General features: G+C 34.4%; 2 protein-coding genes across 3 annotated transcripts in view; one reads left to right on the forward strand and one right to left on the reverse strand.

The window, feature by feature from the left end:
- Positions 1–27977, forward strand: part of LOC145668536 (calcitonin gene-related peptide type 1 receptor-like) — a 1245332-nt gene that overhangs the window by 876217 nt on the left and 341138 nt on the right. The gene's annotated exons all lie outside the window — the stretch shown is intronic.
- Positions 20781–27829, reverse strand: LOC145669294 (uncharacterized). The gene is made up of 4 exons (XM_081737607.1): positions 27596–27829; positions 26130–26307; positions 24812–24908; positions 20781–20907 (listed from the first exon to the last, which is right to left on the reverse strand). Exons 1-4 carry the CDS (start codon positions 27812–27814, stop codon positions 20844–20846), a joined length of 558 nt encoding a protein of 185 aa, XP_081593733.1. The 5' UTR covers positions 27815–27829; the 3' UTR covers positions 20781–20843.

Raw genomic sequence — 27977 nt, forward strand, 5'->3', positions numbered from 1 at the left:
CATAGGTGCAGGATCATCGGAGAGAAGCGGATCCCACCATTGGAGAACCACCGACTCCACAAGACAAAGAGTACCATTCTGACGGTTCATCGCCGCAGACACTAAGTTTGTCACCAGAGTAGTAGAATGAGGATGTAGAAGGACAACATCGCAAAGACGCATTATCGACGCCCCTTGCAGTTCAACAGAATTAAGATCCAGATGTTGACTGTCACCAGCTAATCCAGACTTCTCCAGATATTCATTCCAGATGACCAGGACGACGCCAGCTTCATTGGATACATCAGGCTAGTGCTCATTCCTATTCTTTAATTACAACCTTTCTCTTTCTCTCACCTTTCCCCTTACTAGTCATTTTTTGAATTAGAAACATTTGAATTTTATTTAAATTCAACCACAATTTTACAGTTAAGTACCGTGTTGTGCATCAGTTCCATCCCCATTTAATTGCATTTATTTATTTCATATTCTGAGCTATGACTGATGACACAGCACCGGCACATGGATGGAGATGCTGTGAGGCTTACGCCTTTGTTACGATCCTAAAATTTCGATAAATTAAGATTCTAAATTTTCGGTAGATGCTTTAAGATCCCAAATTTTGAGTAATTTGTACTGTGTAATTTTAGTTTGTCGTCAGATATTAAGTAGAGTTATTTTTAACCCACCGGCCCACCCTCGCTACTTTATTCATTTGCTCTGTTAGAGTAATTTTTTGTTTTGTTGTATTTTAATCGAATAATAAGTGGGTGAGAAGAGAAAACTTTGCCAAGTTATTATATTTTGTTTTCTTTGTGGTGTTGGATATATATACATGGTAGTGTAAGATATTTATTATAAGTGTGATTTTGAAAATAGATATAATGGAGAATACTAGTGTTATGTCTTCTGCTATGGATCGTTTAGTAGAACCCCCCAAATTTTCCGGCAAATTGAACGAGTCAGTTCAATCATTTTTTAGTCATTTTGAGGATTTTTCTGTCCTTCATAACCTACGTGATGTACAGAAACGTCATTTGTTGCCGTATTGTTTAGAAAATGGGGCTCGTGCTTATCTGCTAGCTTTACAATCAACCGCAGAATATGATAATCTCATGTATGTACAGATTAAGAAGAAATTAATAGAGGCTTATGAAGATAACATAGTTTCACAAGTTTTAGAGCAAGACATGAGAAATAGAGAACAGTCAGATTCTGAATCTGTTTTAGATCACATTTTTCATAAATGGAAATTAATACTCGAGTACGATCCGAAGATGCCAGTGACCGAACAACTTAACTTGATAATCGATGGGTTATTGCCTTCGTTTTACTCTGTAGTTGTAAGAAAATCGTATAAGACTGTTATTGAGTTAGCAAAGTCCTTAGGTCTAGAAGAAAGAGTTAATTTTCTTGTCAGCATGCGTAGTCAGCAATCGAAGTCCTTGGAAATAACAAACGAATACAATATACATCCTGTTAGTAAGAATGCTATACAGCAAAAAGAAAATACTTTAGATGTTCAGAACGAAAATGAAATTGTAAGTCAGCCTGAAGAAAAAAATACATTGATAGCTCAGTTGGACGGTATCAAAGTCCAGTTACAAGATCTCGTGCAACAAACTGCGCTCGCAAAAGTTTCTCACGCACACAAAGGAAAATCTGTGTGTATACAATCTTATGAGCATTCGCGTTTGGAGCGAAGAAATCCCATTCATGCATCCAACGCATCCTTTCATTCGTTGCCTCCTGCTTCTGTTAATGTAAATGAGAATGTTAAGTCGAATAATAGGAATAAAGTAGACAATAATATGTGTAATAATGTTAGAAATAGTAAGCGATATTATGTTCCTATTCAATATGAAGCTGATTTGCCTCATGTTAAAGCATATATTGATAATAAGCCGCATTTATTTCTATTGGATTCAGGCAGTACTGTTAGCTTAATTTCTGGTAATAGTTTAAGTAATAAGCATAAAATACTCAAAGGAACGACTTTTATTCGTGGTATCACTGGAAATTCTCAAGGAAGTGATCAAATCGCTTTAGTGAAATTTAAATTAGGAGGACAGTATTTTACGCATCCTTTTCGAGTGTATAATAATTTTCCGTATAATAGCATAATTGGCCAAGATTTTTTGAAAAATCATCTTGCAATGGTTGATCACAATAAGAATTCTTTTAGTTTTGTTAAATTTGGTATTCCTCCAAGAATTGAATTGCCGCCATACGTTTCTTTTGAAGAAATTTCTAACCATATAGCAAAATTATATAAACCTCAATTTTTAGTGGCTCGCTCTGTTGTTTTGCCTCCAAATTCAAGTGTTCAAGTTACATTGAAAAAAGTAAATGATCTTGCAGGAACTCGCAATTTACTAGTTCCCAATGAATTAATAGACACGCAGGCAGAAATTTTTGTGCGTAAATCAGTCGTAGACGAAATTCATCCGGTAATATCTGTGATTAATCCTACCAAAAGTAAACTTTACTTGAAAAAAGATGTTGTTTTGGGTTCTGCCGAAAATGTTATCAGTGATACCAACTTCAAGAAACAAAATAGCACTAACAATAAGGTTCATCAAGTTAATGCAGTAGATACGAAATCTTTTCCTGAAGGTTATGATAAATATCGAGTAAATGTTAACCCTGAATTGTTGCCACATCAACAACAGCAATTATATGATTTAGTAGAAGAATTTTATTCTAGTTTTTCTTGGAATGAATTTGATTATGGTTGTGCTAAAGGATATAAACATAAAATTGAATTAGTAGACAATATTCCAGTAAATCGACCCCAATTTTCGATACCATTTCATCTACGGGATGAGATCAAAAAACAAGTAGATATTTTATTGAAAAGTAAGATCATTGAACCTAGTATTAGTCCGTATAATTCTCCGGTAATGCTTGTTAAAAAGAAGAATGGACAGTATAGATTTATACAGGATGGGAGATTTTTGAACAAAAAAATGGTTCCTGACAGTTTTCCGGTCCCTCCTATCCAGGATATTTTGACTAATTTGGCAGGACGCAAATATCTATGTTCTAGCGACGTTTTTGGAGCTTTCTTTAATATTCCGCTCACTGAAGAATCTAAACCTATTACAGCTTTTTCGATTCCGGGCGTGGGATCGTACCATTTTAATTTTTTGCCTCAGGGTGTAAAGACATCTACTAGTGGTATGAACAGATTAGTGAAACTCACCTTAGAAGGTCTTCCACAAGATAAAATATTTGCCTATGTTGACGATTATTTTTGGTCTAGTGATAGTTTTGATGAAATCGTGCAGTTAACTCGTATGTTGCTTCAAAGAATAAAAGAAATTGGTTTAAAGCTTTCCCCAGAAAAAACAAAATTGGGATATTTTTCATTAGATGTTTTAGGTCACACTGTTAGTAAAGATGGTTTGTCTATTTCGAAACGAATAATTAATTCAATCTCCAACTATCAACGTCCCAAAACAAAGAAACAGGTTAAAAGTTTTTTAGGATTGGCTTCTTTCGTTCGTTCGTATTTACCTAATTTCAGTCAATTAGCAGAAGCGTTACTTTCTTTGTTGAAAAAAGACGCCCCTTTTCGTTGGAAGGAACCACAGGAGACAGCATTCAATAATATTAAACAAGCCATCATTTCAGCACCATGTCTCATGAGATACAAGCCTGATTATCCTCTGTATCTCTATTTTGATGCCAGCAAACACGCTCTTTCTGGTCTAATCAAACAACCTCAAAATTCACCTGACGATACAAATCTAGTTCCCATTAGTTATTGTAGTCGTGCAACGTCTCCTAGCGAGAAAAAATTGCACCCTTATCAGCTTGAATTATTAGCATTATTGTACTCATTACGTTCATTTAGATATTTTCTTTTAGGACGTCATTTTTATTTGAAGACAGATTGTCATAGTTTAATTTATTTGAAGCAAACAAAGAATGTAAGTAAGATTTCTAGATGGTTGAGTGAAATCGAATCGTATAATTTTACTATTTCACATATCAGTGGCTCCAGTAACGTAGAGGCAGACGCCATTTCACGTTTTTCTAACCCCCCCAGAGATTTGGAAGACGAGAAAAAGAATCAAGAAGATCCGAAAATTTTGTTTACTCAGACCACAAATTCATTTTCAATTTTAGATGAATCAAATCTGGCAACAGAACAGCGTAAAGATCCGTTTTTTAAAGATATTTTTTCTTGGTTGGAACAGAAAGAAAATAGAAATCCTAAAATAGAACGCCAAGCATTATATTTTACTATTAAGGATGGAATTTTGTATAGAAAGCAGAAAACTTCTCAAGGTATAAAATTTTTAGTTGCAGTTCCTACTTCTTTGCGTTATAAAGTTTTTAATGCTTGTCATACGTCTGCATTGGGATCATCTCATTCTGGTTATTCTAAAACCTATGACATGTTAGTAAAAACAGTATATTTTCCCAATATGAAGAAATATATATATCAGAAGTGTAAAGAATGTACGATATGTCAAGTATCGAAATCGAAAATTGGTTCTCCGTATGGCACATTGCTTACTTATCCCTCCGTTCCCCCCTTCTATCGCATCCACATAGATCTAGCTGGGAATTATTCCCCCAATAATATGTTAAATCACAAATATATGATAGTTGTAGTAGACAGTTGTACTAGATACATAATTGCAGATTCCCTTCCTGATGTTACAGCAAGTACTTTGGCTTCATTTCTTTATCACAAAGTAATTTTAAAGTTTGGAATTTTCTATGAAATTGTCTTAGACAAAGGCAGTGCATTCACTAGTGGACTATTTAAAGAATTATGTGCTATGATTGGTGCTAACATGCGTTTTGTAAATGTACATGGGCATTATAGTAATGGTGTTTGTGAAATTAGTATTAGAAACATAGAACAACGATTGAAATCAGCTTTATGTGACAAAGATTTAGGAGAATGGATTGACTTATTACAGCCCATAGTTTTTTCGCTTAACGTTACCAAGAATTTATCGTCTCAAATTTCACCATTTGAATGTCTTTTTGGCTTCAAACCTAGGTTACTTCATCAGGCAATTTTAAATACCCCGTGTCAATACGAAGACAATGCCATTCGTTTACAGCAATTACAAGAGATTAGAGATAAAGCGCAAGAAAATCTTTACAAACGTCATAAAACGGCGACAAAATTTTTTGACAAGAGACATACGAAACCTACTTTTAAAGAAGGAGAAAAAGTTTGGATTTTAGACACCACAAGAAAAAAAGGTCACGCCAAAGCATTCAGCGGAAAGTTTATTGGTCCAGGCATAATTGAACGTGTGGAAAATCCAAATTCGTATTTTGTTAAGTATAAGACCGCCCGAGGATCTTACAAGATAGACAGCATAGCAGTTCAGAGATTGAAGAAGTTTTATGAGAGGGAAAACCCGGAAGAGGAAGACCACCTTGAAGACTCTGACGAAGAGATGCCTATCAACGTCTGCACGGAAGACCATACGATGAAAAAGAAGAAGACGAGATGCGAAGACCATCAAGAACCACCAACTGAAGAGATTTTCAACCCCAGGAAACAATGTCTGGAAGAAGAAATTTTCATCCCTTCTCTTCATATTAAGGATGTTGTGATTGCCGAAAATCTACCAACGTGGGCAACTATAGGGAAGAATTCTACAGAAGAAAAACCGAAATTTGCCTGTAATACTGCCATCAATCAGAAGATTAGTATTTATAAAGGTAACATAGTGGATATAAAAGCAGATGCCTTAGTAAATCCAGCGAATGAAACCTTAACTCCTTTAGGTGGAGCAGACAAAGCCATTCAAGACGCAGCTGGATCTGAATTTTTAGAAGAATGTTTGACCATATCATCATTGAAGCCAGGAGAAGCGAAGATTGCCAATGGTTATCGTTTACCTGCTAATTATGTAATTATGACATGTGGACCACGGAATTCAGACAAGAAGATTTTACGAGAGACGTACAAAAATTGTTTTAAAGTAATGTTGGAGAATGACCTATCTACAATTGTATTACCTAACATTTCAACTGGAGCATTTAAATTTCCGAAGTTAGAAGCTGCCAAAATTGCCTTGGCTACAACAAGAATATTTTTAGAGGAACATCTTGATGACGTAAACCGTGTCGTATTCTGTGTTTATGATAGAGAGAATTGGGACATTTATCAGCGATTACTCCCCATATATTTTCCCATTGATGAAGAATCTGTTAGTCCGTCTGTCCGCACGTAACTTGTATGTGGATTACTTTTCTTGAAGATTAGATTGAGCATAGGAACACCTTGTAGATGGATGATGAACTTTCTTTTAGCACTGGCCACGCTTAGAAGTTAGTTTATCTTGGTTTTGAATTGTGCATCCAAATCCACCGGTGGAACACTTCGAAAATTTGGAAAACTTCGAAAACTTAGAACACTTTGAAACTTGGAATACTTCGAATTTTGGAACATGTTGGTATCTTCAAGAATTGTACCATTTCGTTTGATTGGACAGCATATCACTACAGAAGTTTCTTACTTTTATTTTTTTTAAATGTGAGTATGTGAAGAATGAAGAGAATCAACGACACGCGTATGGATAGATACTTTGATGGATGTATTAAGAAGATGTAAGAAGATTGAAATCAAGATCGCAAGAACCATGCTCCATCCTTTCAGATGTCTAGGATTCGATGCCATGATTGATGTCCAGCATTCGATGCCCGAAGAGGACAAGATTAAAGAAGAAAGAAGATGAAGATAAGAAGGATTTATATGTTAGTTAGGGTTGTAGGTTATATGTGGTGAATAGTTCTGTCGTGCTGATTTCATATAGTTTGATTACAGCCAGTATATGGGGCTATAACCATATCTTGGAATTCTTTTCCAGTCTACGGACGCTTTAAGCTTAAATAACTTAAAGCTCATTTTTCTCAAACTGAAATCAGTACCCTTCTTGTGCAGTCTAACTTTACTATCTTTGGTTAGCTAGATAGTATTACACCGTTTTTTTTTCTTTTCGCGTATTAGTCACGTGTGATATTGATGTTATTTTCTGCATTAGAGGAACATACATATATACAGGTCTACATTGGATTATGAAATATTATTTATTTGATTATGATTTTTTTATTATACGTATCTAAGTTTTGATAATCTGTGTTAGTGATAATTAAATTTAGTATTATTCCTACCTTTCATTTCCCTTCCCTGAGCACTAACGGAACTCCAAACTAACACACGTCACTCACAATGATATTATGCAAGCACTAATGTTTATTTTTCTTTTTCTTACTTTCCATCTTCCCAGAGACGCTGTCGTCATATCTTCAGGTCACCCAGTGAACTACATGAACAATCTCAGAAATATACACTCAGCAGTTTGCGTCCGAGGATTAATTCAAAACATACATATGTCATACAAAGAACTCTCTTACCTTTAACGAACAAATTTTTTTTTTTTTTTTGGACTTTCTTCAATATTTTTATTCTTTCTTTTTCTACTACGGAAAATTAAAATTTTCGTGTAATTTGATTTTGAGGAGGGGGTGTGAAGTATCTGTCTATTGGAAATAAAGTGAATGTGTATTTGATATAAAGAAACATGAACTTTTGGAAACTTATTGAAGAAAACTTTGACTAGAAGTGTACATTCTCAGACACCTGTTGTAAATGCATATTTGTTAAATAAACTCGACTAGCTTCCTTCTTTCCTTTCCGCATACCTTCGAGCACAGCCTGATACTTCCCGATTAAGTCATCATTCTTGAGTTGGACAAAACCACGAGGAACAGAACAACAAGGGGTATTCAATACACGATTGGCATAGGTGCAGGATCATCGGAGAGAAGCGGATCCCACCATTGGAGAACCACCGACTCCACAAGACAAAGAGTACCATTCTGACGGTTCATCGCCGCAGACACTAAGTTTGTCACCAGAGTAGTAGAATGAGGATGTAGAAGGACAACATCGCAAAGACGCATTATCGACGCCCCTTGCAGTTCAACAGAATTAAGATCCAGATGTTGACTGTCACCAGCTAATCCAGACTTCTCCAGATATTCATTCCAGATGACCAGGACGACGCCAGCTTCATTGGATACATCAGGCTAGTGCTCATTCCTATTCTTTAATTACAACCTTTCTCTTTCTCTCACCTTTCCCCTTACTAGTCATTTTTTGAATTAGAAACATTTGAATTTTATTTAAATTCAACCACAATTTTACAGTTAAGTACCGTGTTGTGCATCAGTTCCATCCCCATTTAATTGCATTTATTTATTTCATATTCTGAGCTATGACTGATGACACAGCACCGGCACAATATTATATTTATTATTTGTCACTCACGTTTCTACTTATTTATCCTCCACTTATTTGTTTAATTATAATTATTTACTTCGTAACTCATAATCTCTATATTTATTCGTAATTCTATATATCTTTTCCTTCATTTATTCATAACATTTCATTTGCATCCATAATTGATGATGAATTCATTTCGAAGATTTGCTTTAGCTAACTGATTGTATTCACTTAAAAAGGAGTTACTATATTCTGCTTATATAGAACATTGACCAGGGTTAAAGTACATGCATGGAATGGTTATAACTTGAACTTTTTCCTTTTACGTAAGATTGATTGCTGAGAAAATTATGCATGATCTGCTAAGGATTAATGTTATCTGACACGTTCATATTATGAATGTTATAGCTGTGGAATAATATGGACACAAACGCTTTTCCAACATAATTTCGAGCAGTAAGAACTAGAATTTTGAAGATAATTTAGGTTAGTTTAAATTACGGTGCAACACATGTTCGCTGAATTGTTACAGGGGATCAACCCCTGAATTGATTTATTCAGAATTTCATTGTTCCATTATTCAGCAACCTCTTAAAACACAGAAGTACCATTAGGCTTAAGAAGAAGTAAATATAACTTTACCTTGTTGTAATTTCTTAGCCTGTTAACTTACGTAGTGTAATTTTCAGATAAAATATTATTTTTACTAAAATTAGTTTTGAGGTTTGTTTTACTAATTTACCAAATTGGAATCCAAATTAAACATACATATTTACACAGATAATATCACTAAACAGCAACCTCGTTGTTCATCGATTCAGGGAATATTTTTTTTCGTTATTTTTCTGTTTCAGAATAAATTTAAAATCTTTACGGTCCAGACCAAACTTCCAAGTTGACTATATACGTCCATATACTGTGTACTCGTGCAGGTTAATTATGATACATACATAACATTATTAAACATAGATGAAGATGTAAACGCAATATTATTTTAAATTTTATACAACAATAAACAAGAAACTAACAAACAATTACGAGTACTGTAATGCCAATTATAGTGGAGCATTACAAAATACCGGGCAAATTCGTTATCAAATTATATTCCTACAACAATATATTTATAGACATGCGACAATAATTTTGGACATGAGTGTACATTCAATTATCAACAATATCACGCTGTGGACGAGTACGGTTCGTTGGAATTCATGCATATATCAACAGTTTGTGATATGACAAATAGTTTTTATTGTTTCAGTATGGGTTTTGCGTCGAATTGTTATGAAACTTTAAAGATTGCCTGGATGGCGTACGCGAAATTTTGTATATATATGTATGAAGAGTTTCATAACGTAAAACTTATCTATTTATATCACATGTGGAATGTGTCTTTGTGCGGTTAAAAAGTCACATTCATAATATTATGAGGCACAATGTTCTGTGAAAATTAACTCAACATAGCAAGGTTCCCCATCTACATGTTATTATGTTCTGTTATACTATTCAATTATGCCTTTGTGTATTATAATTTTTTTCTAAGTTTGCCTTTTCACAGATAATGGCCGATTTAATCCCACTTCAGTAAAGACTCACTGACATGGAAAACAATGTTATCTTGGAAGACGAAAATTTTGCAACTGGCAATATTAAGGATTTTCCTCGTTCAGAAAGACTAATTGCAGCAAGCCAGTCAACCGCGACGGTACATTGCAACACCTCAGTGGTTTCGGAATGCAAGCTTAGTACAAAAAGGTAGTTTGCTATTGTATTAAAGGAATCAATTTCAAAAGGAATAACAATTTATTACAATATTAATTAAAGCGAAACAAGCAACTTTCAACAAACTCCTAGTGAAATTTTCTGATTTCGTAATTTAAGTCGTGTTTCCTCCTTTACAATTTCAGATGCCGACCTATAATATACATATTATTGATAAAGAGCTATGGCACAATATCTAATCAAAGTGCTCAATATAACGTTATTCAAGGTTAATCTCTTGCGTACCAGTGATCCATGTGAATGTCTTAAAATACTGCATTGCAAAATACCAGTGACATCCATGTGAATGTCATAAAATACTCCGTTGCAAAATACCAGTGACATCCATGTGAATGTCATAAAATACTGCGTTGCGAAATACCAGTGACATCCATGTGAATGTTATAAAATACTCCGTTGCAAAATACCAGTGACATCCATGTGAATGTCATAAAATACTCCGTTGCAAAATACCAGTGACATCCATGTGAATGTCATAAAATACTGCATTGCAAAATACCAGTGACATCCATGTGGATGTCATAAAATACTGCGTTGCAAAATATCAGTGACATCCATGGGGATGTCTTGAAAACGTATCCTTTATTAAGGGTCATATTAACCCTGGAGATGATGAAATTTTTTAGTGGATGCAACGCACGATTTACTTCTATTATTTCTCCTTAGGTGACAGCACCTTACTGACAGAAACGCAAAAAAAAAGTTTGTCTCAGTATATGACAGCCCTGAAGGAACATTCAACTACGACACACATTTGTTTGATTTGACGGTAAACAATTTGCAAATTCGAGATCGGAAAAAAGAAACAAAACTTCGTCTTTGATTTCCAGTCAGTGTGCCAACCTGAAGCAGCATAAAGTTCCTACTGAACATCAAATTTTCCCTTTTCCAGTCCAAGTATTCTACAATGCAAATAACGTTTTTTTATGAGTAATGTGAATTCTCTCCTCGCGTGTACACAATAACTATGCCCTATATAATGTTCTAAATCGTCTTTTAACAGTGGATGAAAACCTGGTATTACGGCATGCACATAGGAAAATGGCATCTGAAACACAAGGGGTTAACTCCTGAAAATATTTAAATAAATAAAAATAAATTTAATTGTTTTAATTTCCACTTACGAATATTTAACACTTATCATAGATACGTTCCGTAGTCATTTAATACAAACCCAGAATTGTCCAAATATTAGACCATTATCACGACATATACCAAAACACCACTTAGAATAACGTTCTATTTAACTATTAGAACATGGCATCACAATAGACATAGAGTCATAGCCACCTTAATGCTTCCGAATTTAACACTAACAAATTTCATACAAAACTCTTTTTTTTTCTCAAATAAATATGTTTCATAATTCATCGTCGGAGACATGTGCTGGTGTGGAACAATCATTACTGAACTTACTATAAATTCAAAGGAAATGATAACTTGAATCCGTCATCAACCGTGTAAATCTTTATAAAAAAGGACCTCGGAGTTAGAAAATGCGAAGTACTTTTAAGATTAACTGTGAGATGCTGACAGAGAAATTAGGAAAGTAGCGTGCGATGAGTAACTGTGATCCTTCAATACCTTCTGAAATATCCCCAGCGCTCATGAACTGTTCCGCAAGAAATCTGGACTTCACAAGATGTGGTAAAACGTCACTTTTTAGGAATGCACATAGAATATTGTGTTTAAATAACGTTATAACTTAAATGATGAGTTAAGGGCAGCTGATACCACAGTATTTGACACAATAACTTCTGCATTATTGCGAAAAACTTCTCTCAGAAAATGGCTTCGCATTATTTATGTATCGAGAATGAAAAACAGCATACAGATGAACACATAATAATATTATGTGAGTGACTAGATGAATAAGTAGATTTATGAGTCATCCTGTAAATCATATGTAACTACAATTATATACCATTATTTAGATCAGTGTTTTTCAACTTTTCGATGCTCAAGGACTGGAAAAAGACGGAGATGAGTTAGGGACCGTTAAAATACAAACCATCACAGCCCTAGTACTACTAAGCAGAAACAATGTAGTGGACCGGTACCGTTTCACTTACCGGTGGTTAAAGACCATTGATTACCTTACCAATCATTTTCTTTTCAATACAATAAATAAATGTATATACAATACGTTTCTTTACCATATACCGGTAATCAATTTCACTTTAAAGAAACCAAAAATGAGTTCACAAAACTGTAGAGTGAGTCTGCAAAGAAAAATAACTCTTAATACACGGACTTCGTTTCAACTCACGTTACTACATCTAATCGGCTTACTATTAGTAATTCCGTTATATTTATACCTCTTAACTGAGCAGAAATTCTGCTAACTAAAGGACGTTAGAGATTGAAATCATTGTCCGTTTGGGGCAAGGAATAACAGAAAACAAAACGGAATTCTTGAGAGGTAATCACATTGTACTCTTGCAGAGCTCGTACACGCTTGCACTGATTAAAATAAACAAGAGAAAAAGAAAGAAAGAAAAACGTATCAAGCTGCTTAAAACTACTAGTGCTTGATTACAGAAGGACAAGTTGTTCGTAGCACAAAAGTCGCTAAATTTTTAAGAAAGTAGCCAAATCGTCTCTTAAAAATCACAAAACAAGTCACCAATCAGAAAAATCATTTTTTAGCACTATTCTGAAAGTCAAATCCCTTAGATTGAACGACTTTTCCCCAAAATTGGCAATTCTGACCTCGTTATAATTATATCAGTTACAGGATTCGTGTGGGTATGCAAACCAGAGACGTCGTTCAGTCTATTGCTACAGTATAGCCAGATACTTATGTGGCCATCGTAAAGTATTACAGAGAGAAGATCATGTCTTACCATTCGGCTTGCCATGCACAATGTAAGTGGCATTGTATGAGACGCGCATGCCTATGCTATGATTTTAAAGAAAGCAACAGCGATGGGTGTTCTGTGATATGCCTCATCTCGCCCCATTCTGCCGAACGACGACGAAATGTTCGTAGGAATACTAATTGCTCTATAAAAGTCCTGAATTATGGACCTGTGTTTGGAAGGGACCATCCAATGTGGTATAGCAATCGAGGTACAGAGGTTAGTTCTTTCGGTCTGTGGTATGACTCGGCTGTTAGGTTTGTGTTGTCTCCTTGGAGCTATATATTCAATATTAACATCACTGTTGTTGCATTCCATCCAACACGGATGCTAATGTTTCATAAAATAATTTGTAGTTGCGATATGTTGCAATTTCCATGGTCAAAGGATCAATCCTACTGGATTTGCTACCTCATTCGACCGTAAAGAGGTACTCACATCGCGGCAATACTTTTCAACTACTGTGCTGTGGGCCCCTGATCTATCTGCTATTGGTCTCCACGGGGCATGTCGGTGCACGAGACACGTTAAAGGGCAGCATAACGAATCCTCTACCTATTTCGCAAGTGTGGAATCACTCTAATGTCTTCTTTCTGGTGTTGCATTTTCAATGTCCAGCGTTGAATTTCTTTACCATTGCTTATTCGAACATTGTTGATATTTGCAATATTAAATAATGTTTCGTTCAGTACCATCTCGTCACATAGATCAATACACCCATGGCGAAAAGCACATTGCCATATTCTGTACATTGCGTGAAATGAACGTTTACATGGCTAGGAAGAATTTTGTTACAAAAAAATGTAAAATTATTCTCATTTTGTGTGGATTTTCGAACATAATGCATGCATTATGAGGTTTTACATTTTGAATTAGAACCTGGGATCTGCAACAGCAACACGTAAGCATTTCGCTGGCGCTGGGAAGAGCTTCAAAAAGCAGGGAATGAGGGTACGTCAACTTAAAAAATAAAAGTAAAATAAAAATTCTCGAGGGTTGTGAAGCTCACTAGATAAACCAAACAACATAGCTGTTCAACACACAATTTTAAACTTTCCTTTCCTTAGTTAAATGCTTCAATATTAATTAATCTCTTATGTTCGTTAATATAAAGTTCCGAAGTTTCACGTTTTCGTGATCAACAATGTTTTATTTGTTTGGACAACACAAACTTTTAAATATAGCTAAAGGGTACTTGAAGCTGAACTGTACATATAGTATATTACATTTAAAATTCTTCGTACGTGAATACACAGTATGTGGTATTAAGATAAACGCGAAGTGAGAAATAACGTTTTTTTTTTTACATTTGAATAGTTAGCGCACATTTACTTAAGCATGTGTTGTCTCAGAATCGATTTCCGTTGTATATTAAATATTACTGGACTTAATCTATCTTGGTTAGAAACTAGTGTCTTAAGAGGTAACGAAATTGATATGGAAAGCCAAGAAATAATATTGTCGTTAGCATCTCACAATTCAAAAGGACAGGAGCAATTACAGCAGGAATAATTTGTTGCAATTACACCTACCAAGTACTATCTCTGTAATGTTATACGTAGAGGCAAAGGAAGACATCAATTATTTTCCACAGATACTTCATTTTAAGCAGTTTCTCAAACTTTACCATGTTTATCATATTTCTGGAGCGGTTTGAGATATCAAGTTGTTGTAAAGGACATTGTTATTGATTGGTCTATTGCAAACCACATAACGTCTTAGATATTACAGTATATTTTCCTAAGCACTTTTTTAAAAAAGAAAGCAAATTTTCCAATTCCTTGTAATATTGGTCCTATTTATTCGCAATGCATCATATCATGATCATAGTATCCGACACTACGTTACTTTGACTGTTGATCTCAGTTGCGTTATAGTAGAGTCCTGCAAAATGTAATATTGTGATGCTGTAGCATCTATCCTTAGTTGACAACATTAAATAAAAATGTGACATGGTAAGTTTCCGTTTTACATATTGATTTCAATTGATATTGACCTGACATTTTTTTACCTGTACTATTAATAAAGAAATATAACCTTATGTTGAGATGGCTACGCTACTAATTTGGTGGTATTTCCGAGTATGTCAAACTATTTCTCCTTATTAATATTTGCTGGTTATAAAATATCAGCTTTTTTTTCCTGTGAATTAGCTTAAAATTTATAAGCAGTGGTCACTTTAAGTGGTCCACCCTGTACAAGATGTTAATGAACTCAGTGCTAAAACTTTTGGAGGTGATTCCGCACACCAAAACACACAAACACACAGACACACAATCCTCATATAAACATACGTGTGAAACTGCATTGTTTTGCAGTGAGAGGCTGCCAACAATGAAAACAAAGCATCTTTATAACGGGATTTCTTCAATAAGTTATCAACATATAGCTGGTGATTTAGAATTTTGTCATAGAAAGCAGCCTATCCAAAACCATAGATTGAGAACGTGTTTAATAACTGCTAAGATGATCGCGCAAAGGACAGGAGGGATTTCACAAAAGCCTGCAGTAAAAAGGGTCGAACGGACGTGCGAATCTCTCTAGCGATTGTTGAAAATCCCCCAGTCTACGGCTTTGGATAATGGAAGAATACTTTCTATGACAAAATCCTAGACCACCAGCAGTACATTATGACTTATCGAAGAAACAACGCTCTAATGCTGCTTTCCTCTCATTTTCGGCAGACTCTTACTCTGAAACAGCACAGTTCCGGACATATGATCATATGAACATTATTTTCGCATTTCGGTATACAGAATGACCTCTTAAACTTTTAAATCAAAGTAACATCGACAATTTTTCGGAGGTGATTCCTGATACAAAGATAATGAAAGAACTCTATATGAATCTATGGGAAAAACTGCTTAGTTTCACTGCTTGGGATGCCCAAAATGTGGAAAAAGCCACTTTGCAACTAGGGGTACCTTAAACAAGAGAAATCGCAGAGTGGGGAGTTATATCAGCATAAAGGAAGTCATACATATGTTATCCAAAAAAGCCTATTTCAATAATGTGCAATATGTTACAGGTCATAATTCCCAAATATGATCCCAACAGAATACTCAGATATGATCTGATTTAAAAGGGAATCCAAAGTAGGCCAAAGGTAAGCCTTGACAGCAGTGAACATGGAATGCGTCTCATTAGGCCTGATGTGTTAGGGGTCGTCAGCTCCATGGTTCCCCGTGTTTGGAATAATGTGTGTGGAAACGCATTGTTCCACCGTGTATTTCACGGTTTTTTTAACTCGTATAATCATCAAATCATATATCACACCATAGTTGAAGCTGCTTTAGTTTTCAAATGGTCCACAAGTTCTTTTAGACCAATCACTTACAACTGAATGCTCTGTGATATCACAGTTTGCTTCTCTCCTGCTCCGTTTGACGACAAAGAGCTCACAATTAACCTGGCGTTGATAACAAACAGTGGCGACAGGCATACAAGAGCACCGACAGCGTGGTCGATGGTTTTGCAGACTAGAAATGGGTCCATGATTTTGATTACTGGTTTAACGCAAGAATTTACTCACCTACCTCATTCCTACCTCACTTTCCTTCACTCTGTTGTCACCCTAGAATTTTGAGTTGGAAATTAATAATCTAGACCAACATTGAGCGTTGAAAACACAAAGGAGTCGGGCAGGAACAGGACTAAACAACGCAGTAGGTAGGGAAGCGTTACCACATACTTACCTGCTCAAAAATGCCTTCAGATGAAGCGATACGATGCACATCTGATTTCCACATATTTACTACATCTGTGATTAACCTCACACTCATAACGTAGGTTAGAGTCAATACAGACTTCAGTTTAACTACATTTTCAGGAGTGCTACATGTTGTTGTACGCCCAGAATGTCTTTCATCCTCCACATTTTCCTTGTCCTATTACAACTTGTCGTTCCTCCACCACCTGCAGACTTGTGCTTCCGACAAAGCATCGTTCCAATAGATTTTGTCTAGACATTTGTAAGTGTGTAAGTTGGGAATTTTACAAGTTTGAAGCGAAATGTTAACACGTTCCAATGTTCTAAACTTTGTTTCATTTTCCACTATGATGCTACACTCGAATACATTCTCACTTTACTACCGATCCAGGTATCGATCTCTTTGCTGTACTATCATGCCGGTAACTGAGTTGGAATTGAACTGAACTTTGTTTTGGTGAGAAACTTTACTTCAACGAGCAAATGTGGTTACATAAAGTCCATCTCACTAAAAGTCTACAGCATGTAGACTGAATCCGATTTCCAAACCACCGCATTAGAAACATCGTTGGAAGAGAGTTGGTTGACGTAAGAACAGCGCTCGAAGTCAGTAGTCAATCTGGATGCCGCGCACAATAGTGCCAGTTTACTCAAAATCAATGTATTTACTAAATTTCCATAGAAACACACAATATATGTATTATTCATTCATTATAATACGATTCATAAGAATGAAAACTTTTACTCAGTTTTATAACAACATTATAAAATAGCTAATTGGATGTTCTAAAGAGAGAAAAAGAATTTTTAAACACCAAAATTTATCTCTTGAAATACTTGCTGTTAAACACATGAGAATGAGGAAGAAATAAATAAGACTATTTGTTTCAGGAAGGAAAAAGGAATTACATATATAATTATTTTTCTTTTGTATTTCTGTGATATTCTGAGAGTCTGTCTTAGTATTCTAAACATTAAGATTTCATTTTCCTTAATAATACCGGCATTTTTTTTTTTAAGGAAAAGAAAGTTTTGTTCTTTGCTTTATTAAATTCTTATTTTGCTCTTTCTAGAATTATTTTCTGTTTACGTTGTTCTTGGCTCATTAAAATACTACTTTGTTTACATCTCATATTAATGATTCTCTTCAAAGGTTCATAAGATGTAGGCGTACTTATTATACCTCCATACAAAAGAAAAAGAAATCTTTTCTTATGTTCTGTACGACGATCTTTTGGGAAAATTTTTTTTTGTTATTTTTCATTTTTAAAACTTCAACGATAAAATTTCTATTATGAAGCGGTATAATGCACAGATGATATAATGTAGCAAAATAGACCTGTTCAGAATTCTTGAAAAATTATTTACTAGCGTTCAGTTACCTGGAAACTTCGACCACATATATCCGAATTTGCTCGCCCGACGGCCTCGCGTCTCATACTTCAGTCTTTTTGTCCGTTCTTCGTACGGGAAGTATATGTTTATGGCATTAGTTTTTTGCGAAAAATGTAAACCTCTATCCTTTTCAGAATACGCATTTCAATCAAACTGCAATGACAAAATAAATATTGGTCCAACCCAAATGCTAAGTCAGTTTTTAAAAAAAAACTAATTTTAATAGTCTTTCCGTTTTCCGCTGATGATAAGACTGACAATCTTGAGGTCATTTTTATATATTGAGGAACAAAAATTAGAAATTTCCCCCATTCAGTCGTTAAAAGCGGATTTTTTAGAAACACTGTTGCATATTCTCACTCGCTTTGAATAAGGAGTTTATATACCAAATTCCATATCACTAACATGTCTCTTATCTTAAGGAATTTCGAGGTAGGACTATCTTACTATAACAACTGTAATTCCATCTTTGTTCAAGCCTTTTTTATTTCTTTGTAATAAAAAATATTTTAAAAACGATTAAACACGTCTTTAATTATTTGAAATGTAAAGTTTAAATATCATTTTAATCCCTCTAACCTTAAAAGATTTCGAGATACAGTCATTTTGTTCCAGTCTCTTCCCCCCCTTCCAGGAAAAATATCGGAAAATTGTGAAACATGTCTTTAATTATTTTAAATTTGATGTTCAAAAATCATATATCATCCCAGATAGCAGAAACAGCTTGCCACAAGCATGATATAAGCTTGTCGTGACAAGGATATAAGCTTGTCCCAAGCTTGTTACGACAAGTCTGTAAGCGTATATCAAGGATGATTCAAGCGACGAAGTTGACAGGCGACAAGCATATTGTAGGCTTGTACTGCAAGATTGTTTCAAGCTTGTCAGTTCAAGCTTATTGCAAACTTGTTACATAAAGCATGCTATAGGCTGGTTACCTCAAGTTTATTTCAAACTTGGTACGTAATGCTTGCTCCAGGCTTGTTACCTCAAGTCTATTTCAAACTTGGTACGTAATGCTTGCTCCAGGCTTGTTACCTCAAGTCTATTTCAAACTTGGGACATAATGCTTGCTACAGGCTTGTTACCTCAAGTTTATATCAAACTTGGTACATAATGCTTGCTCCAGGCTTGTTACCTCAAGTCTATTTCAAACTTGGTACATAATGCTTGCTACAGGCTTGTCACTTCAAGCTTATTTCAAGCTGTTCACTTCAAGTTTAGCACATGCTTAATATGTCTCGTTTATTGCAAGCTTCTCAGTAAAGCTTGATACAAATTTATTTCTGCACGTGAGAAAATGATTCATCTGCTTGGCGACATGTATAATGTTTGATGTGAAGGTTAGTATAATGTTCAATGTGTAAGTTACATAAATGATGGTGTGTATTCTTTTGCCATCTGAGGTGTTTAGATATTGCCATCACTTTATTTGCATTCTTTTAAATATATATAGGGGAAACCATACTGTACTTACTATTAATAGTAAACATTGTAGTAAGCTATGGTTTCTGCAATATTTTTAAAAGAATGCCAATAAATTGGTGGCAATATCCAAACACCCTCAGATGGCAAAAGAACACACACCATCATTTATGTAACTTACACACTGAACATTATACTAACCTTCACATCAAACATTATACATGACGCCAACCAGATGAATCATTTTCTCATGTACAGAAACAAATCTGTATCAAGGTTGACACTACTGGGCCTCACATCAAACCTTATACAAAATGAAATTAACCTCATATAGACAACAATCCTGCAAAAATAAACGTAAAGGTGACGACGAAAGAACTGTTAAACCTACATAAACAATGTTCTGAAAAAGAATAGTTGTGTTCGGTCAAAATGAAAGCAAAATAATGTATACTTTCACAATCTGTATTATGCTTCTTTCCTTCGTCCATTATGCGTCTTTGCAGCACGAGGTTCAGGTTTATTTCTGTTGAGTAACATTCATTATTGAAATATCATGTTAAATTATAAATCCATGTCTCACACAACATTGGTGTTGAATATATACCCCATACTCCAGTCTATTGAGATTAGTATCTTATCTCAACATAGAAAGCAACACTTTTCCTGAGTTCCTTGGTGAATATACTATGCGACCTGGCAGATCAGCATCCAATTAGTTTACCATTAACCACAGTTTGATGTTGAAGTTGAGCGTCCCGTTTCAGCACGAAGTTTTACATAAGACACTGACCTGTAGAATCCGAACAGTAATGCGTTCAGTGTTTGTAAGGTCTTCCACTGGGAATCGACCACGACCCTAGGCGCACCAAAGACGTACACCACTAGACAAGCGTCAAGGGCTAAGCAAACTTTTAAATTATCAGATTTCAGGAAAGAAAGAAATATAAATTAAATCCTAGAACCACTGCTACACAGGGTGCGAAATACTGAGGATGGCCATTCCCACACTTCAAAATTTTGGAAGAAAATTCATCCTCAATAATTTACTGGAGAGATAAGGTGACATCGACACTGTCAGAAGTATACAAACTATTTACAGTAAATCTGTGCAGTTAGTGGACAACCTAGTGGATAAGCATTATCCCTAACCTTACATATATCAATAATTTTGGATGTTCAATATATGAAATCTTCATTTCAAAACTTTCCAGTGCAATTTTTTTTTACTTATTTATTTACTCCTATCTCTCCCCGATCATAACTGATATGATTTCGCATCCTGCTGCTACATAATTGAAATAAATTCTCCCTACATTCTACGCAATAACTGATATAAGGTTCCATGAAAACAACCAGCTTGTATTACAATGTTATTTATTGAACTTATTTACATATTTTGTATTATTTCTAACTTATTTCCTTAATTGGGTTCCTCAACTTCAACGGTGTGACCTTCCACTACAGGTTTTGAATTTCTTCGTTCTCTGCAAAATAACAATCATAAATACGTACTGAAAAACATGTAATTGATTGCATAGTTAAAAGAAAACATTCATATTGTTTACCTTATAAATACGCTCTCATTAAAATACATTATTATTCTTTGAAGTAAGTGCCACACAAGGCAACAGAGTCTGGCACTCGTTTCTCAGATCTGGTGATCCATGGCTTGGAGGCACTCCAAATATGATCTCTATAGCATTACGGTAGAATTTTTTATAGTGAATTAATATTCCCTATTCGAGCTCACCTATTCAGATGTTAGATTTGTAGTGTGACACTTCTTATTCAAAGTGTCTTGACTATGTCAAATACAATATAATTTATCTTCCCATACTGAAAATTAATAAAGTAATTTTAAACACTACTATACACAAACATTACCCAAACACTCTTTCGGTTTAGCGGCATCCCTTATATTCTACATTTTACGTTTTACAGCCTTATTTGATTAAATTTTGACGATCACTCATAAGATTACAACATACTCTTCCACAGTCTGATATCAAGTCGTCTCGGGATCGCACGAATCTGTCTGGGTCATACAGGGTCAGGGATTTGACTACTTCGGGATCACGAGTCACGAAGTATGTTACTCGTTTCATCACTGGTACCACTGCATGGTATTTATTCACTTTATCTATTTCAATGTTCTAGTGCCAGTAAATTTTCAGTAAAGTTCTTTTTTTCTAATTTCCTAGCTGAAAATATGCATTGTTCTCTGAGAGCATCAATTGAGATAAATCCAGAAAATGTCATATTGACTCACTCGGTACTGTTGTATAAGCACGGCGTTACGAAAAACAAACGAAGTAATCACTGATATAAGAAATCACTGAGAGATGGAAGAACAAATATTTACTTATTTCTGTAATTTTCTCTCCATGCCTTGTATGAAATGCAATCTGATCTCACGATTCACAGGAAAGATAGGTCATAAGTGTGTGAACCTATATACCTTGTATTCTTCACGGAGCAACATAAATGACAGATGATGACCTACAAGGCGTTATCCTGCGTCACGTACAACAGAACGCATGGGAAAGTGTAGTTCGCAATTCACAGGAAAAAGTGTAGAATTTACTAAAGTAGGCACCGTGTACACGGACAACTTCGTACCATTTTGCAAGGAGTTTGGAACATACCTTAGAGGTTCAATGAAATATTTCTCTTTAAAAATAAAAAAAAGTTACTGTGACTAATACGTAAAGAGGTGTTGAACAACAATTTACTGGAATTATTTGTGACAGTAAAACAAACGGATTTTAATCCTGAGCCTTACAGCGGAGGAATACATCTTTGCAACGTTTCATTCTTTCAAAACACAAGAATCACTGATAGGAAGACATGCATATTGCCTTCATCATACATATCAAATGAAGAAGGGATGACTCATTACCGTAAATGTAACACTAAGTTTATTTGACCCATATTCATGGAACGTCGTGTCGGAGTCATTAGCGTCGTTTCACAATTCATTATAGAGAAGTAATAAATACTCCTGCGACCTATCGACCTAGTTCTTTATATCCCATCTTTGAAAGCAGAAACATTTCTCAGTATACATAGCACAAGGCAGGAAAATCACTTCATTTACTTCAATCCAATCTGAATGCATTTTAAGACCTATGTCTCCCTATTTATTTTCCTGGTAATTTGTTGCTAAGTGTTTACGCATACGCATACTTTGGCGTGCTCCATCCTATTGAAATCTTTTGGTCTTTGGGGGGAAAAAACTACTCTTACTTTTTTAATTTATTTTTTTATTACTGCCACTGCTGAATGAAGTCTTTATCTTGTGGATAAAACATTAACCTTTATTTCTTGTTCAATTTTAGTGTTGATTACTTCTTTTTCATATTGAATAAAGTCTTATCTTCCCGAAAACTCGGGAATGTCTTTGTAAGAGAGAAATGTGCATTTACTATTATTTTGTCTTTTAACAAAATTTTCTAACTGCTGAAGTCTTTATCTTCTAGAAAAAAAACTGTTTCTTGATTAGTTTTAATGTTATTTTACTTCTTTTCCATCTCCTGAATGAAACCGTATCTTCTGAGAAGGAAAAAAAAACTACAATACCATCTGTATCTTAATTAATTATAGTACTTTATTGCTTGTTTCTATACTAAACGAAATAATCTTATCGTCTGGAAGATTCTGCAATTGCATATTTCTCTATTACAATGGTATTGCAGAGTTTTCCAGAATGTAAGATGGTTTCATTTACTATAGAAAAGAAGTAATTAACTCTAATCAATCAAGAAAGAGGGTGGTATTGTAGTTTTTCTCTCAAGAGATGAGTTCGTTCAGTAGATAGAAAAGATGTAAAATAACACTAAAATTAGTCAAGAAAAAAAGAGGTTAGTTGCTTTCTGTTTTTCATGCAGCAGGTAGGAAATGTTTTTAGAAGGCAAATATAACAGTAAGTGCCTATCTCTCTATTACTCTGACATCGCAGTTTTCAAAAAATGAAATTTCCTGCAGTATAGAAAAGAAGTAATCAACACCAAAATTAATCAAGGAATAAAAGTTATTCTTAAAAAAAATAAAAAAAATCATTCAGCAGATAGGAGTAATCAAAAAATAAAATTAACAGAGTTACTTTCTTCCAGAAGACAAGAAAATAAAAATGTAAACAGTAATGAATCTCGATTTTAGTTAAAATTTCCATCCTCCGAGGAAAGTAACAGGCAAGTTGCTAAATTATAAAGGATAATAAAATAATAAATACATACAAGGTAAACATTTCATCTCATTTCACTGTGTACTAATACATGAGTGCGTAAAAATGAACTCATCTCGCTATATAAAATACAAAGACCTAAGTGATTGAGTGACCGACAGATCTTTGCACAGGCCAAATCGCTTAAGATAGACAAGTTAAATATGGACAGTACATGGGATTTGTTACGTAGGATACCACTAAGGAAGGATTTTTGCAAATTTGACAGGAAGGGGAGGAAAATAGGTGTGGGACGTATTTTTAAAATATGACCATATCTCCGAATTCCTTAAGGTTAAAGACTTGAAATTTGATATTCGGATGTCTCATTTCAAATAATTTGACATATTTAAGCGGTTTTTGATATTTCATTACAAAGGAAAAAAAGAAAAAAAGGTGAGAAAGAAAAGAAAAGGAGTGAGGATTACAATTATTATAAGATGTCGAAATCTCTGAATTTATGAAGGTTTGAAACATGAAATTTGGTATTTTCATATTATTTAAAATAAGTAGATAAGAATTTAAGCGCTTTTGAAATATGCCTCGGAGGTAAGAAAGGGGGGTGGAAAGAAAAATGGATGGGGATTATAATTATTATAGTAAAGTATTTAATCCCTTAAGGTGAGAGATTTGAAGTTCAGTATTTCCATTTCTGATTTAAAATACTTTGCCACGTGTTTCGGCCCTTTTTTTCTTTTTTGACATGCTAGTAAAAAGGGAAAGAAACGATGTGGAGAGGAGAAAAAAAGGTGGGGATTACAATTATTCTAATAAAATGTCGGTATCTCTAAATCTTTTAAGATTTGAAATATGGAAGTAACTTCTCATTTAAAATTATTACAAAAGCGTTTTATGATACATATCCTAAAAGGAAGAAAAAGGGAAGGATTACAATTATTATAATAAGATGTTCATATCTTGGGGTCCGGGAAAGTAAGAGGCATTGAAACGGTGGAAATCTCTTTTTCCTCCAAATCCACAGAATTCTATGCATATGATATTGATCTAGTGACCTATAGATGTGAGAAATGTAGTGAATACAAAACGTATATGTAGAGAAGAACGCGTCCATGGACTAAGTTGTAGATCCCTAGCTTATTTAGTGATGGTAAGAACTTTCCGATCTCTCTCGTGATTGTAAGGAAAATAGGTAAAACTATACTTACCTACGCAGTAGTCTAGGCTCCGCCTGCTGCAGCCAAACACCCAATACTTCCTTCACCGTTTCTTCTGTTGCGACGGTGTACATCTTACGAACAGCAGCTGAAAAGAAAGATAGAATTTCAAGCAAATACTAGCGACTTTTATTCTTTAAAAAAAAGCTGTCATTTGAAATAAATTTCCCTCTTAAATAGCTTTACGGAATTATGGTATGGTTTGTAAACATGGATACCTAGAGCTGAAACTAATTCCTATATTATTTTTCAAGTCACCTAAGCTAGGCCCCTATTTTGTGATTTTTATGTAAGGGTACTATAGAAAGTTATCTTCCACCACACTTTTGGTATATTATATAATGGAAAAGTTACATTTTTCGATACAAGTGTAACAAGACTTTCTTCCGGTGCCCTTAGTGGTGATATGGTTTTGAGTCAACGTTTAAAGTCACCTTAAATAACACTACAAAAAAACACATTAGGTTTTGGCTAACTTCGTTGTCACGAAAAATTGAAAGATGAAGTCGACAGAAAGACGAAAGTTTGACTATTCGCCGTCTTGAAAGCCTGCAACTTTTCTCTTTTTATACTGGAATTATGGTAACTTCGAAAGCTATGTTCTTCTAGTGTTTTATCTGCGTTCCAGTGTTAGACAAAGAGCTCTGGAATTTTGCACCTTTAAAATATCGGCAGGGGAGACAGTTTGGCATACTATGTAATACTACCAGACTAACAGTGTTGCCAACCCAACAAAGTTATATTCGTGTGGTAGACAGTATCAAATTTACAGGTATACACGAAAAGTCTGGTGCAAAATTATAATTCACAGTAGTGATTCCTACACTGTACTTCAATTTAAATTCGTTGACACTATTGACTTTATTTAGCCCTGGAATCATTCCTACCTTGTAATTTTATTTGGTTTTAGATTTTCCGTACACCTTACAAATTCTTTTGAATGCTTTTTCAAGCAAAGATTTGTTTAAATATGTACTTTGCCAGTAAAGCTTTGTTTACAACATAAAGTGTTGGATCAGTTATTGAATTTCCTATACATTCTATACAGATGTTATATTCACCCAGTAAGGGTGAATACATTTACATATTTTAGTACTTGACAGTAAAAGAATCCTAAAGTACTCAAAGCATACTTTATTCATGAAGAATTACTTCTGATTGCTTGGGACATACTAATATGAGAACACACGTCCAGTACGAGAGAAGTAAGACTTAATAATTAGCAAACTGGAATTTTGTATGGCTACTAGCATAAATAAATAAATAAATAAAGTTAAATATTTCAGTACAACTTTTCAAATCAACTTACTGTTGATCTTATTGCACATTTGGTTGGACCCAAAGGTGTGCTTTTTTGCTTCATGATCCTTGGTTTCCTGCCAGAGTAGGAGAATTCCATTGCGAGTTTGTCGCACAAAGTTCTTCTTATTGCATTGTGAGCGAAACCTTTTAAAATCCTTACCACCAATTGACAGTGATACTTTTACCTGAAAGAAAGGAAAGTATTTAGATCTAATGCATGCTGAAATCAAAAAGAAAAACAATATATATAAGGGTCCGTATTGTTATGTTTTTCTACCAGTGGAAAAAAAAACGAAGCATGAATGAAACTAGATTAATTTTTAGATACCGTAATGTGAAGTGTGAAAAAAAAAGGCGTGGGGTTCTGAGTTTCACGGAAGGCCGTATCAAATGGGCTACGTGACTAACAAAAACTGTTTGCCTGGGATTTATTTGGTAACTTTCAGCTTTATATCGGAATAGCGGTTATTTAAAAGGACCATTGTCCGTTTGAATTAGAAAAAAATACTATATAAGCCTATATATATATATATATATATATATATATATATATATATATATATATATATATATATATATATATATATATGTGTGTGTGTGTGTGTGTGTGTTTGTGTATGTATGTATATGGAAATTACATAACTTCCAAAAGTAACAAGTAACAGTGGGTTAATCAGTGCTGCCAACAAGTAGTGTCAGCAAATAGCTAAATGACGCACAAAAACTAGCTAAAAATGGCTCAACTTACCTTAAATTATAGGTAACAGAATTTAGGAATAAAGGAACTATATATGTGGTATTTTAAGTCTACTAGTTTACAAAGATGTTCTAATATTATTTATCTTTTGATATCCTCAAATCAAACAGTTTCACTATACAATTTGTTCCTTCATTGACTAGAAGTAATAAAATCTCTTGAATTATTTTCAACTTCTAATGCTGGGTATGGCTTGATAACACTATTGATTTATCACAAAAATATATACATGCACTTGCACGCATCTCAACAAGAAAAACTCCACCCAAAGCAAAAATACACTAGAAACTAATCAAACAAATTAACTATGGAGAAATCAGATCCAGGAATCCCAATTTACCGTGACGGATAGGTGAGACTGATAAAAGATATCTAATCTACTGTGACAATGTAAGTGCTGTTGTAAACAAAAGAATTAGAAAAATACCAAGATAAACTACTTTTTTTAGGTTTTTCATATTTTCTTAAAAAAAACAAAAAAAAAGACTAATTGACTGCAAAAGATGTAATTGCCGCTATATTAGCAAGTATGAATGGCAAGTTGACCAAAATTATAGTCCATAGCTAATGCAGATGATAATGGCTAAATTGGCAAAAATGGAGTTGATGCTAACATTGAGTCAAAAGAGAGATGTTCCAAAAAGACGTAAATTAAAAGATATAACAAAGATTTCAAACCTGCTTCATAACTTGTACAGGTTTGATAGAATACTTACATATTTCTTTCCGAAGTTAGGTTCTTCAAGCTTGCTCTCAAATGTTTGAAAATCATTCAACGTTCGCAGAGGCAGAAGGCCAGGAAGTTCGGATTCTTCGTTGATGGACTCTGCTTTCACACTCACACCATTACTTGGAAGTGTGTCGACCTTCTTCTCGACGGAAGATACTCTTTCACTAAGGTCAGCTAAAGTAGATTGCATTTGGCCAAATACCATTCTGATATCTGCAATAAATTTTAGGAAATATTGTTTTGAAGGCGTTAATATAACTAGAAAATATATTATTTCACAAACCATTGAAACAATTAAATGTACATTCATGTTCAAAATGATTGTCGCATATCTATAACTGTCTTCTTGTAAGAATATAATTTTGATA

Source organism: Thermobia domestica, chromosome 13 (assembly GCF_964235325.1).
Source record: "Thermobia domestica chromosome 13, izTheDome1.hap1.1, whole genome shotgun sequence".
Taxonomy (NCBI): Eukaryota; Metazoa; Arthropoda; class Insecta; order Zygentoma; family Lepismatidae; genus Thermobia; species Thermobia domestica.

What these genes read in the sequence shown, in the direction of transcription:
- LOC145669294 (XM_081737607.1), bottom strand. Translation starts at nt 27,814, where the DNA reads ATGGTATTTGGCCAAATGCAATCTACTTTAGCTGACCTTAGTGAAAGA. An exon ending in CTAACTTCGGAAAGAAATAT is followed by an intron (nt 26,308 to 27,595) that starts GTAAGTATTCTA and finishes CCTTTCTTTCAG; the next exon opens with GTAAAAGTATCACTGTCAAT. An exon ending in AATGTGCAATAAGATCAACA is followed by an intron (nt 24,909 to 26,129) that starts GTAAGTTGATTT and finishes CTTTCTTTTCAG; the next exon opens with CTGCTGTTCGTAAGATGTAC.